We start from the raw sequence: 15,440 nt of genomic DNA, 5'->3' as shown, positions 1-15,440 counted from the left end.
ATTAAGAAATGGGATTACAGCAAACTGAGAAGTTTCTGTACTGCAAAAGAAACAGGAAAGTGAAGAGGCAACTGACAGAATTGGAGAAAATATTTGCAAACTATGCAACTGATAAAAAATTAACAACCAGAATCTACAAAGACATCAAGAAACTCCACAACAACAAAACAAATGACTCATTTTTAAGAGATGAGCCAAGGACTTAAACAGACATTTTTCAAAAGAGGAAACCCAAACGGCCAACAGACACATGAAAAAAGCTCAGGATCACTAGCTGTCATGGAAATGCAAAACAAAACCACAATGAGGTTTCACCTCACCCTATTAGAATGGCTTTCATACATAAATCAACAAACAACAAATGCTGGTGAGGTTATGGGAAAAAAGGTACCCTAATCCACTGTTGGTAGGAATGCTAATTGGTAAAGCCACTATGGAAGACAGTTTAGAAATAGCTCAGAAATACGAGTATAGTCCTACCATAAGACCCAGCCATCCTACTCCTCAGAATTTACCCAAGGGAAATAAAATCAGCACATAAAAGAGTTATCTGTACCTCCATGTTTGTTGCAGCTAAATTCACAATAACTAAGACATGGACTCAACTTAAATCTCCTCAACAGAAGACTGGATGAAGAAATTATGGGATATGTAACATTATGGGATACTGCAACAAAATGAATGAATCTAAAAAACAAAACAAAAACAAACAAACAAAAAAAAAAAACAGTTCCAAAGGGACCAATACCATATGTTCTCCCTGATCTGTGACAACTAACACAGCACCTAAAAGGAAACTTGTAGAAGTGAAACTGACACTATGAAAGCAATGACTTGAACAGCCCTTGTCTTGACTGTCAAAGAACAGTTTATTATCTTTTTTTATTATTTTCTTTTTCTACTTAATACCACTGGTCAAACTCTTTACTTAACATAGAATTACTCATAAGTGTTTAAATCCAATTGAAAATAGATACCAGTAAAACTAAAGAGTGGGAATAAGAGAGGTAGGAGCTGTACAGTTCAGCATACATTCCCATGGACTTACCCCAGGGGTAAAGCTAAAATCTTGCCATGGGACTCCAAATCCCATTCAGCTAGGTGGTACTAATGCCATCTTACATGTTAAAGTGAGCATATTAAGTGTGAAATTGATCATATAGATAGGATTAAGTGTCAAAGGGATCACATAAATAAGACCAAGGGTCTGTTATAAGAACAGATAGAGTTAAAAAGGAGATAATGTTCCAACACGGGAGCAGTCCACACAGCAGACTCATATAATGACAAATGCCCTAAACAGCATCCTGACCTCAGAATCAGACTTTACAGCATTCAGATCTGGCTAAAAACCCCATGAGAGCATTTCAGGCATGGAAAGCCAAGACACTGTGGCATAAAATGTTCTACATGAAGGATCTCTTTGATCAAGGATCTAAAACCAATTCCTGGAGCAAGGACAGTCTATTCAATAAATGGTGCTGGGAAAACTGGATTTCCACGTGCAGAATCATGAAGCAAGACCCCTACCTTTCACCTTACACAAAAATCCACTCAACATGGATTAAAGATCGAAATCTACGACCCGACACCATCAAATTATTAGAGAACATCAGAGAAACCCTGCAAGATATACGCACAGGCAAAGACTTCTTGGAAAAGACCCCAGAGGCACAGGCAGTCAAAGCCGAAATTAACAATTGGGATTACATCAAATTGAGAAGTTTCTGTACTGCAAAAGAAAACAGTCGGGATAGTGAAGAGGCAACCAACAGAATGGGAAAAAATAATTGCAATTTATGCAACTGATAAAGGATTAATAACCAGAATCTACAAAGAGATCAAGAAACTCCACAACAACAAAACAAACAACCCACTTAAGAGACGGGCCAAGGACCTCAATAGACATTTTTCAAAAGAGGAAATCCAAATGGCCAAAAGACACATGAAAAAATGTTCAAGATCACTAGCCATCAGGGAAATGCAAATCAAAACCACAATGAGGTCTCACCTAACCCCAGTTAGAATGGCTGGCATACCAACTTACATACTTACCAACTTACATACTAACAACAGAGACTGGCAAGGATTTGGGGAAAAAGGGACACTAACCCACTGTTGGTGGGAATGCAAACTGGTTAAGCCACTATTTAAGTCAGTTTGGGTATTTCTCAGAAACTTGAATATAGCCCTACCATACAACCCAGCCATCCCACTCCTTGGAATTTATCCCAAGGAAAATAAATTGGGAAATAAAAGAGCTGTCTACACCTCCATGTTTATTGCAGCTGAATTCACAATAGCTAAGACATGGAATAAACCTAAAAGACCATCAAAAGTAGACTGGATAAAGAGATTATGGGATATGTACTCTATAGAATACTATACAGCAGTAAAAGAAAATGAAATCCAGTCATTTGCAGCAAAATGGAGGAATCTGGAAAACATCACACTGAGTTAAATAAGCCAGTCCCAAAGGGACAAATATCATATGTTCTCCCTGATCTGTGACAACTAACTGAGCACTTAAAAGGAAACCTGTTGAAGTAAAATGGACACTATGAGAAACAATGACTTGATCAGTCCTTGTCCTGACTGTCGAGGAACAACTTACTATTTTATTCCTTTTAGTGTTTTTTTGTTGTTGTTGTTCTACTCAATACCATTGGTTGAACTCTTTAATGAACACACAATTATCCTTAGTCATCTAAATTTAACTGAAAAGTGATTACTGTTAAATATAAGAGTGGGAATAAGAGAGGGAGGAGATGTACAGTTCGACACATGCTCACTCAGACTCACCCCTAATGGTAGAGCTACAAACGTGCCAGGGGATTCCAATTTAATCCCATCAATGTGGCATGTACCAATGCCATCTTACTTGTTAAAGCGATCAGTTTAAGTTCATAATTGATTAAAAAGATAGGATTAAGTATCAAAGGGATTACATAAATAAGACCAGTGTCTGCAAATAATTGATAGAATTAAAAAAGGAGAAACGATCCTACATGAGAAGCAGGATACACAGGAGACTCATAAAATAGCAAAAGCCCTAAACAGCACTCTGGTCTCAGAATAAGCCCTTAAGGCATTCAGATCCAGCTAAAAAGCCCATGAGAATTCTCAGGCATGGAAAGACAAGACATTGTGGCATAAAAAAAATAACCTAAATGAAAGATCTCTATGAGTGAGATCCCATGGAAAGTACAGGCCATCAAAGAAGGCAGTACCTTTCTCTGAAGGGAGACGAGAACTTCCACTTTGATTATGGCCTTGTGTAAATAAGATTGGAGTTGGTGAACTCAAGAGGCTTCCACAGCCTTGGCAGCTCATGACAAGAGCCTTGGGTGATTACTGATGTCAATAAGGGTGTTAATTGTTCAATCAACAATAGGAGTCACTGTACAGCTGCTCCCCATGTAGGATCTCTGCATTTAATGTGCTGTACTATGAGAATTAATGGTAAAACTCCTATTCAAACAGTACTCTATACTTTGTTTGTCTTTGTGGGTGCAGTCTGTTGAAATCTTTACTTAGTATAAACTAAGTTGATCTTCTGTATATAAAGATAATTGAAAATGAATCATGATGAAGGATGGGATGGGATGGAAGAGGGAGTGAGATGGGATGGTTGCAGGTGGGAGAGAGGTTTTGGGGGGAAAACCTGCTATAATTCAAAAGTTGTACTTTGGAAATTTATATTTATTAAATAAAAGTTTAAAAAAAGAAATTATAAATGAGTTATCATCAAATAAATGAGCTATCAATGCCATCTTCAAGACCTACAAAAGCAACACAATCAAACCCAAAAGTAGTAGGAGGAAAGAAATAATTAAAATCTGAAAAGAAATAAAATTAAAACCACAAAAAATTAGAAAATGTCAGTGAAATGAAAAGAAAGTCATATTATTCCTTTTTGCAAATGACATAATTTTATCTTTAGGGGACCCAAAAGACTAAACTAAGAGACTATTGCAACTCATAAGACAGTTGGTAATGTGGCAGGATATAAACTGGCACACAAAATACATAGACTTTGGAAACACTGATAAGGCCATGACTAAGAAAGAACTTCGAAGATCAATCCCATTCATAATAGCTACAAAAAATTAACTACATAGGAATAAATTTAGCCAAGAATGTTAAATTCTTGGTTAAATTGAAAATGATTAAAATTACAAAACATTAAAGAAGGAAATAGAAGAAGACAAAAAAAAATGGAAAAATCTTCCATGTTCATTGATTGGAAGAATTAGTATCATCAAAATATCCATACCACTGAAAGCAATTCACAGATTCAATGTGATCCCAAAGTACTAAGGACATTTTTTTTTCAGATCTAGAAAAAAAAATGATGCTAAAATTCATATGGAAATATAAGAGATCCCAAATAGCAAAGCAATCTTAAACAACAAAAACAAAGCCAGAGACATCACAAAACAAGATTTCAAGACATACTACAGGACAGTTATAATCAAAACAACCTGGTACTGGTAGAAAAAAAAAAGATGTTTAGACTAACAAAACAGAATAGAAACTCCAGAATTCAATCCACACTACAACCAACTTACCTTTAACAAAGGAGCTAAAATCAATCCCTGAGGCAAGTACAGTCTCTTCAACAAATGATTCTGGGAAAACTTGATATCTGCATATAGAAGTATAAAACAAGAGCCCTACTTTACAGCTTACAAAAAAAATCCACTCACAATGGATCAGTGACCTAAATCTATGACCCAATACCATCAAATTTCTAGAGAATATTGGGGAAACCTTCCAAGACATTGGCATAAGCAAAGGCTTCTTTGAAAAAAGCTCAGAAAATCAAAGCCAAAATTGAAAAATGAGATTACATCAAACTGAGAAGCTTCTACACTGCAAAAGACACACTCAGCAAAGTGAAGAGGCAATCAACAGAATGGGGGAAAATATTTGCAAACTATGGAACTAATAAAGGATTAATCTCCAGAATCTATGAAGAGGTCAAGAAATTCAAAATCAACAAAACAACAATCCAGTTAAGAAATGGGCAAAGGGCCAGAGCCACGGCTCACTAGGCTAATCCTCTGCCTGAGGCGCCGGCACCCCAGGTTCTAGCCCCGGTTATGGTGCCAGTTCTGTCCTGGTTGCTCCTCTTGCAGTCCAGCTCTCTGCTGTGGCCTGGGAAGGCAGTGGAAGATGGCCCAAGTGCTTGGGCCCTGCACCTGCGTGGGAGACCAGGAGAAGCACCTGGCTCCTGGCTTTAGATCAGTGCATCGCACCAGCCATGGCGGCCATTTGTGGGGTGAACCAACGGAAGGAAGACCTTTTCCTCTGTCTCTCTCTCTCACTGTCTAACTCTCCCTATTAAAAAAAAAAAAAAGAAAAAAAGAAAGAAAAAAGAAATGGCAAAGGATTTGAACAGACATTCGTCAAAAGAAGATATTCAAATTGCAATCAGACACCTAAAAACATGCTCAGGATCACTAGACATCAGGGAAATGCAAATCAAAACCACAATGAGGTTTCACCTCATCCCAGTTAGAATGGCTCTCATATAGGAATCAACAAACAACAAATGCTGGTGAAGATGTGGGATAAAAGTATCCTAATTCACTGTTGGTGGGAATGTAAACTGGTATAGCTACTGTGGAAGACAGTATTGTGATACCTCAGAAATCTGAATATAGACCTACCACATGACCCAGCCATCACACTCCTGCAAATTTACCCAAAAGAAATCAGTATATGAACGAGTGATCTGTACCCCAGGTTTACTGCAGCTCATTTCACAACAGTTAAGATATGGAACCAACCCATATATCCATCAACTGAAGACTGGATAAAGAAATTTTGGTATTGGGGCCAGTGCTGTGGCACAGTGGGTTAATGCCCTGGCCTGAAGTGCAGGCATCCCATATGGGCGCCAATACTAGTCCCAACTGCTCCACTTCCGATCCAGCTCTCTGCTATGGCCTGGGAAAGCAGTGGAAGATGGCCCAATTTCTTGGGCCCCTGCACCCACGTGGGAGACCTGGAGGAAGCTCCTGGCTCCTGGCTTCAGATTGGCACAGCTCCGGCCACTGCAGCCAATTGGGGAGTGAACCATCAGATGGAAGACCTTTCTCTCTCTCTCTCTCTCTTTCTGTATAACTCTGACTTTCAAATAAATAAATAAATCTGAAAAAAGCAAGAAATTTTGGTATGTATACCAAAATATATACTATGGAATACTACTGTAATCAAAAAATGAAATCCTGTTATTTACAACAAAATGGATGTAACTGCAAACCATTATACTTAGAGAAATAAGCCAGTCCCAAAAATACAAATATCATAGGTTCTCCCTGCAGTAATAACTAATAGAGTATCTAAAAGGTAATCTATAGAAGTGAAATTGGCACTGTGATATGCGATGATTTTGAATAGCCCTTTTCTCGACTATTGAGGAACACTTTTTTTTTCTTTCATACATTATGTACAACTCTTTACTTACTGCAGGGTCAATTTTATGAATATAAAGTTAACTGAAAATATAGATCTTTGTAAAAAAAAATAAGAATGGAAATAGGAGAGAAAGAAGGGTGGGAGTGTGGATGCAAGGTAGAGTAGGGTAGGTAGCAACACTATGGTCCTAAATTTGTATATATGAAATGCATGAAATTTGTATATGTTAAATAAAAGTTTTTAAAAACTAAAAATAGAACTACCTTATGAAAAACTTATAAGACAAAAAAAAATAACATTGCCCTCTTTTCCATTTGGAACCATAAAGGTGGAACCATAAAGGATACCTAAGGGAAGAAGGGCTATTCAAAATCATCGCATATCACAGTGCAAGATACCCTTAAGAAAAAGTGGAAGAATTCAGAGAGCTGAAGATCAAGCCGCTGAGAAAAAAAACTTACCAGAATGTGCTTTGAAAGGCAAGGAGGAGGCTTATCTATGAAAAATTAAGAACTATCACAAGGAATACAGGCAGATAAACAGATCTGAAATTGGAATGGAGAGGATGGCAAGAAAGCTGGAAACTTCTAAATTAGCATCTCATTAGAAACAGGGGTATCAATGGTGTGAGACCAAAAGTTTGCAAAGTGTTGCAGCTTCTTCACCCTTGTCAGATTTTCAATGATACCCTTCTTAAGTTCAACAAGGCTTCAACACACATACTGAGTGTTATGCAATCATATATTATAGATTCAGGATACCTGAAGCTGAAGTCAGTATATAAGCTAATTTACAAATGCATCTATGGCAAAATCATTAAGAAGCAAATTGCCTTGACGGATAACACTCCAATTGCCAATTTTCTTAGTAAGTATAGTATCATCTGTATGGTGCTTCTTATTCGTGAGCTCTATACTGTTGGAAAACACTAGAAGGAAGCAAACAATGTCCCCTAACCCTCCAAGTTACCTTCTCTAAAAGGTAGGATGAAGAAAACAACCACCCAGTTTGTAAAGGGTGGAGATGCTGACATCATGGAAGAGCAATCTTATTAGAAGGATGAACTAAGATGTCTACTATAGTATTTTTGTAATCTGCTCAGCTAAGAAACCTAACTATATTTATTCAGTTTGCTTTTCAAACTGAAAAAAGAGGAACATTCCCCACCACCATCTTAAGTTTAAATATATGTCTTCCTTAAGTTATAAAAATTCATACTGTTTAATTCAAGATACAATCTTTTTACCTCTCACCTTTTTCCTAATACTAGAAGCCTTTGGATCTTAATGCCCCAAAAACAGATCTGAATATATCTTCCTTTGTGTGTGTTAGAGGACTACTATCCCTTGCTATTTGAACTTTTGCTACTTGCTCTTTAAAATATAGTATCAAAATAGATTTCAATAATTCAGCCTGCCTCATTACTGAGTTTTCATTATCTATATTCAAGTGAATAGATCTGAGTACTAAAAATGTTACGTTCATTCTTCTGATGCCTCTCAGCCTCTCATCACACCAGGAGAAGAGCTTTCCTCATCACGCAGTTCAGTGACAGGATCATTCTCACAGCCTCTGTATGACAATGTGTAGCCTTGCCAGACAGTTCTGTACTGCCCAAGAGTGAAGAGGGCAAAAGAGTACTTGCACGCTTGCTAGAGACCCCATTGTGAGTTTTCACAAGGTGCTCTAGGCCAGCACCTTTGTGGATGTGCTATGTAACCCTTGTTTACATGAGAGGTATACAGCCCAATTTTCAGCTCCCTTAACATTAATTGCTCCCTTAACACTCACTTATTAACCATTCATAAGTACTGTTAATGGCCAAGCAACATAACTACATTTTCTTTCGTATATTTATTTCATCTAGAGTTAAAAATTACATCATTCAATGACCTTATCATTTAGTTATGAGAATTAATAATACTGTGAAGATATGTTTCCTATCTTATTGGATAATTTTTCCACTTACTGCCAACTCTTAAAGAGAGCAGAAAATAATTCTGTTTGATTTTTGCTTCCTCTTTAAATATCTTTGATATATTCTTCCTTTTAGGTAATATCAGGCCTTTACTAGCCTTATGTGTCTTCTTTTCCTTCTACCATTAAACTCATGCCCACTAGAAATAAAAAACTTACAACCTTTTAGGACCTTGAATTGTGTGTAGATCTCAAAAGAAAATCAGTATTGACACTTTCTCTAATCCCTCATGTGAAAGGTAAGAGGCCATAACTGAGAGGAGAAAGAATAGGATATTGGAAAGAATTTTTTTAAAGTGAACTCTACAATAGGAAGTCTCGAGAGCTTACATATTCCTCCTTACAATTTATTTGGTGTAATATCTGGAATCCTATCAGGAAGTGATGGTTTCATGAATGTGTTAATGATGGAAACAAATGTTAATAAAGTTTTCCTTCTAAAAGTTTTTAAATGTGTCACTTTTTTTCAGTATTTACTTATCACTAATTCTGCCCATAATTCTCAAAAAAAGTAGCTTTCCCAAAAGCATTACATAGTCCAACAGCACCAACTTGTTCTTAGAATCATTTATCTTAGTCATTTATCCCAGGCACATCAGCAGGGAGCCACATCGGAAGTGGTACAGCGGGCCTTGAATCAGTGCCCATACAGGATGTTGGTGCTACAGGCTGGGGCTTTAACCACCTGCACCATAGCACCAGCCCCTGTCACAGTTCTTAGTGCCAGACATTTAGGGGATACTTTGAAACTAGAAACTCAGGATATTAGTCTTTACTGTCTTCTTTTTAAGTATCATTCTTGCACTTGCTCATCCATGCTTTTGTCCCAGAAACTGTGTTAAGCACTATGGAAAACAAATATAATACAGTCCTCATGGTGTTTATGGGAAAGGCAATACACTGATATATGTAAATAATTGTAATAAACTACAAATGCTATTAAAGCAGTATTCAACCACCTGAGATGAACCTCTCTAATCCGACTTATTTGGTAAAACTTAATGAATCAAAATATAATTAATTATCAACTTACTCTATGCTTCATGATACTCATTTCTGTAACAGTTTCTGAAAATTGGGGGATGATTACCATGTTAATAAAATAAATCCATTAGCACATCAATATATTACCAAAACAAGAAATCTACCCAAGAATCTATTTTAAATCCTCTCATCCAATTCCAAATCAATCATCAGTGCAAGAGGTTCCTCAGTTCATAAAAACTAAAATAAAAAACAGAACATTACCCTGTACAGTTACAAATGCTTCTGGCTGATTGACTTTAAGAGAATTGTTCTACATCCCATAAACTGTAGGTCTTCCTGCCCACTAAACCACCAACCATTCACAGGTGGAATAGCAAGTAAAGCAAATTAACACCTCAGGGAAGAGAAGGAATTATGTAAACCACCTGAAAGAGACCTGAAGCTCATAAGAATAAATTCCTCCTGCACAAATAAGTAAAGTCAAGTCAAAATGCATGTTTCAAAGAGTTCCATAATTTTCATTATTTTAATTATACCAGTACTTTTATGATGCATTTTCTCCCTCAATATATGTTTAATCATGGCCTCACAAACTTTCAGTGAATCCTTAACAATCACCTTTCCAGTTCTCTTCATACTCTACTGTCTTTCACTCACAGAGCTTAGAATATTTCTGGAGAAGACCATAGTAACAAAGAATAGAAACTTATATGAAGCAAAGAGTAGAAAAAATAGTTTGTTAAAATGCAAGACACTGGTGTGCTTGTTGTGAGTCAGCCATAGGCAAAGCAAGATAAGTGTCTAGGCTTTCTCAATGAAGAAAACTCAAGAGTGATTTATATCCTGGCACATACTCCTTATTCTTTGCTTTTCAATACCGGCTTTCAGATTGACTCAAGACAATTACATTTCAAGTAACTAGAAAGAAACAACAGGGACTGGCATTGTGGTGCAGCAGATTAAGCTGTTGCTCATGAAGCTAGTATTCAGAGCAAGTCGCAGCTACTCCACTTCTGATCCAGATCCCTGCTCATGTGCCTGAGAAGGCATCAGAAGATGGCGAAAGTACTTGGGCCCCTCCTACCCATGTGGAGACCCAGATGGTGTTCCATGCTCCTGGCTTCAGCCTGGCCTGGCCGCAAATGTTCGTGCATTTGAGAAGTGAACCAGAAGACGGAAGATCTCTTTCTCTCTCTGCTACTCTGCCTTTGAAATAAATAAAATAAATCGCTTATAACAAAGAACAGAAAGTAATAAAAATGAGATTAGAAGCAGTAGCAAATGTGAAAAAAGGGTCACGAAACAGATTTATAAGCAACAGAACAAATCTGGACAGATTATTAGCAGCAAAGAAACATAATAATTCACTTCTTCGGAAACTCGTCACAGTAGTTGAATCCTAAATTGCAGTTCCTTTAAAGCAAAGCTATACAAAATATAGATTAGCACCTTGGTGAATAAATTTACAAAATTACTTACAATACAATTTTAGCAAGTAAATTAATAGCTGTGTCTGTTGTTCTACTCCAAACTTAAAATACTGGTCTTTATGGATAAAATAATTATTAATTTCAAAAGCCAGGATTAAGTTTCTGTCTAATGCAAAGATACTGGGCGTTAGCACAAATTTGTAGTTATCCAAAGTTGAAAAATTCAAGCTCCTATAGTACCTAATATATTGATACTCTATGAAACTCCATATTATTGTTTCTTCAATGTTTATTATTTTTGGCTCCTGAAGTTGTAATTTTTCCTGATGCATTCTAACATGCTGTGGTTATAATCATAAAACACTAATAATTTGAAGTGAGACTTTATATAAAATAGCAAGGAAACTGGATTTGGGGAGCCAATAAACAAATGGTAGATCCAAAAGGTACTTTTGGCAGCATTGGTTCATAATACACTCAAATAGGATCAGTAAACACAAATATCTATAAATATATATATACATATATATATCCTAATATTTTAATAAATTCAAACTATTTTGTGATATTCTCTATTAGAGTAATTTTATTTTCAACAACATAAACTGCTAATTATTTAAAATAGATCTAGTTATAACATATTTATCTTTTTCATACTATTGACCAAATACCACACAAATCATCTCTGTATACAAATGTATTTCCAGTCAACAGTACCCTTTACCAGCTCAATGAAGAGCTCTTTTTCTAATTTTTAGCACTATGTCTGGTAATCAGATGATGTTCAATTGATACATTTTGAATAAGTAAATGTACTGGAGATACCTTAATGATTGCCATGCATGTACAACTCTCAGAATCTAGCTTCTTTGTAATCTTTGGTATCCCCTAGGCATCCAAACCTAAAGGTTATCTATCCTGTAGATATCCATTAGGAAAGTCCTAGAATTTGCACTGCTACCATTAACCTGAATTTTAAAAATTATTTTCTTTGGAATCTTATATCTTGCTTTGTCTCAATGTGAAGATGTAAAACAGAACTGATGTTTGAAAAAAAATCAATAAGATGTTCAAAGCTGAGATACTAAGAACCAAGATACAGGATTTGGAACATAAGGACACAGAGGAATTATGGGATTTGAGTGACACTGCAAAAGAGAAAGTGACTGAACTTGGGAATTGATTTTCTGTTCAAAAAGAGACCAAAAGGTATCAAAGATTACTCTCAAGATGTGAAATTTAGAGAAAAGGAAGAAAATGGCATGCCTGTGGTAGTCAGAATTTATGTAGTAACATAACTCAAAGGAAAGGTAAATAAGTTGTATACATAATATATTGATTTGAAGGGTATCGTAGGACAGGAATTAGAAATGCCGCAGGCGATGGATACAGAAAGACATATCAAAGAAAAAAGCCAAAAAAGGATATAAATGGTTCTTGGACTTCAATCATATACATTAAGAGAAATTTAAGAGAAAAGCATTTCAAGATATCATTTTTTACCTCTCAAATTGAGACAGATAGGATTAATTCAGGAGGCTAGCAGTCGACTCCTTACAGATATGTGACTGAAGAATCTGGCCTTATACAAACTACTTGTGCAGTTACTTGACCAATCAATAGTCAGAAACTTTCCTGAACTAGAGTTAAGACATCCAGGATTGAGACTCAAGGAAAATACCTCGATTAGCACCTGAGCAGAAGGGAAGGCTATGTCTCTGCCATGAACTTTGCTTCCTTACCATGGTTAAAAAATCACACTTGTGAATGGAGTCTTAATAAGATGTACAATGTATGAAGCAGCATAATGACTGACAGCTCCCCTCTCTACGTGCAATGATGTCAAGAAGCCTGGTCTCTGTTCATCCTAAGAATGCCATAAAAGTTTGCAGGACTTCTGTCCTGCACAAGTCAACCTGGAGAATCTTACTCTACATGCTGCCACCCTTGTGCTGGAGCATAACAAAGGTCTTGTTCTTTGGAGTACGTACCTCTGTCTGATTTTTCCAACAAGTGGGCATAAGAATCTCCATGGGTTGGTAGAAAGAACATCAAAACTACAAAACTTTGAAAACAATGTGGTGGTCCAGATGATGGGGATAGGAGATGCCTTCTTAAATTTCTGGTAGAAGAATAAATGGGTGCAACTTATAAAATCAATCACTTAACAGTCTCTGTATCAACTGCAACTTTATACATTTTTTGCTACAGTATATAAATTATCTACTGCTGTAAAACAAATTATCCCAACATTTAGCAGCTTAAAATAATAAATATTGACACTTTGGGCAGGACAGTGAAGAACTCTCATGACTCACTCCTCAGTGATATTGGTGAACATTATTTAAAAGCAAAACAAAGTACTTACAGCAACAGTAAATGGTCCTAAGGGCAAACAGCAAATGAAAAAAAAAAATATTTGAGAAAATCAATGAAAATTTAGTAAGAAAGGCAAGTGGCTGTGCTACCTGAACTAACACCATTCCTTCTTTCTTCCCTACCAACTCAACGTGGAGGAGACGCCATTCCAGGACTCAAGGCTCCTTATCCCTTCAGCTCCTACTTGGAGGTTTTGTTAACAGGAGGTAAAGGCCATCAGCATTTCTCATCCTGTTCCAAACCGTCATTGAGGTCAAGTACAACTCAAGTGCTGTTAATATGTTAGGACTCTATCTTCTGCCCATGATATACTCTGAGTGCAGCACACTGAGATCCAAATACCTTTGCCCCAGCTTATGATGCAGTGGTTCCACACCAGCAGAGGCAAGTAAAGGATCTCAAGCAACTACCTCTTCCTCACCAGGCAACTGGCTCCAAGAGCAGGATGATGATATCATCCTCACCTCCAACTCCAGAGGCCGAGCTCAGAGATTTTTGCATGGATTAGGAAGCAGGACATGATCCAGAGAAATCCTAATCCCTTCCCAAAGAGAAAAAATTACTTTCTTTGCAATATAATGTGGAGAAGTTCAAGTTTAGGGGTACTCTAAAGAACAGTGGGGGGTGATGATAATGGGCAGCTGAAATGAGATTCAAAATACAAGCTGGGAGGCCAGCGCCTCGGCTCACTTGGTTAATCCTCCACCTGCGGCGCCGGCACCCATATGGGCACAGGGTTTTAGTCCCAGCTGCTCCTCTTCCAGTCCAGCTCTCTGCTGTGGCCCAGGGCGGGCAGTGGAGGATGGCCCAAGTGCTTGGGCCCCTGCGCCCACATGGGAGACCAGGAAGAAGCACCTGGCTCCTGGCTTCAGATCGGCACAGCACTGGCTGTAGTGACCATTTAGGGAGTGAACCAATGGAAGGAAGACCTTTCTGGCTGTCTGTCTCTCTCTCATTGTCTGTAACTCTACCTGTCAAATTAAAAAAAAAAAAAGATACAAGCTAGGGTTTGTGTTGTGGCACAGTTGGTTAAGTTACTGCCTGCAATGCTGACATCCTACATGAGCACCAATTCAAGTCCCAGTTGCTCTACTTCTGATCCATTTCTCTGCTAATGATCTTGGGAAAGCAGAAGATGGTCCAAGTACTTGGGCCCCTGCCACCCACATAGGAGCTCCCAATGGAATTCCAGGCTGCTGGCTTCAGGCTAGCCAAGCCAGGCCATTTGGGGAGTGAATCAGTGGATGAAGATCTCTTTGTATCTGTCTGTATCTCTCTTTATAGATAGATAGATAGATAGATAGATAGATAGATAGATAGATATAGATGTAGTTGTAGATGCAGATGTAGATATAGATATAGATATAGATATAGATATAGCTATGTAACTCTGCCCTTCAAATAAATAAAAGAAATCTTGGGTTTGGGTTGGGTGGGAGATACAGGCTGTTTGCCAGCCTGCTAGTTTGTAGGAGACGGCATTGAGGAGCTCTTTAAGGACTGGGAAAAAAATATCAAGTAATAATTCAGAAACTTCAAAGAAGTCACAGATTATATTAATTTACAGAGTAATTTATGCTCTCAGGCATTGTTGAATAATCAGTAGCAATTAGTGGAGTTCAACAACTGGGCATGATCAAGGAAAGAGAGCAAAGAGCCCTTCCAAAACTACCATTATTCCAAGGTAACATACCCAAATCTGTATCTCCCTTAAGAACATCAGAGAGTGAACACAATGAGAGGGAAAAAATAAACCACCTAAGAACATGAGAGACTTAACATAATAACAGGGGGGAAAGGACTTCAATAAAATAAACAGTCACCAAGCAAATAAAGAAGGCAATAACAGTCCAGGAGTGGAAGCATGAGACCAATAACCAGATTTGCTGCAATATAATATCTAAAATGACTACTTTCCAAGAAAAAACTAAAGGCATGCAAATAAACAGGAAATACATGTATATACACACAAGTGATTTGTCTCTCTGGAGAATCCTAATACACTCACTTTCACCAATGGACAGAACAACTAAAGAAGATCAACAAGGAAAGAGAAAACCAAAACACTAAAAACAAAGTAGACCTAGTAAACATCATTAGAACACTCTACACCAAAAAAATAAAATACATACACTTTACAACAGCACATATCCCAGGATAGACAATATACTAGGCCATAAAATAAATCTTTTTTTAACTTTTATTTAATGAATATAAATTTCCAAAGTACGACTTATGGAT

The 15,440-nt window shown here is 37.2% G+C and overlaps 1 protein-coding gene across 23 annotated transcripts in view; it reads right to left on the bottom strand.

Moving 5' to 3' along the window:
* The window catches only part of CNTLN (centlein), a 396,518-nt gene that overhangs the window by 346,875 nt on the left and 34,203 nt on the right, over positions 1–15,440 (bottom strand). For 2 of the 23 annotated variants that reach the window (XM_070052667.1, XM_051845289.2), the window contains exon 3: positions 12,812–12,942. The exons of the other annotated variants lie outside the window; for them this stretch is intronic. In XM_070052667.1, coding sequence (XP_069908768.1) covers positions 12,812–12,942 — 131 coding nt within the window. The remainder of the gene's footprint in view (positions 1–12,811; positions 12,943–15,440) is intronic. 23 annotated transcript variants of the gene reach the window in all.

This window comes from Oryctolagus cuniculus, chromosome 1 (genome assembly GCF_964237555.1).
Source record: "Oryctolagus cuniculus chromosome 1, mOryCun1.1, whole genome shotgun sequence".
Taxonomy (NCBI): domain Eukaryota; kingdom Metazoa; phylum Chordata; class Mammalia; order Lagomorpha; family Leporidae; genus Oryctolagus; species Oryctolagus cuniculus.
The sequence above is the reverse complement of the archived record's forward strand: the minus strand, read 5'-3'. Positions and strand labels throughout refer to the sequence as shown.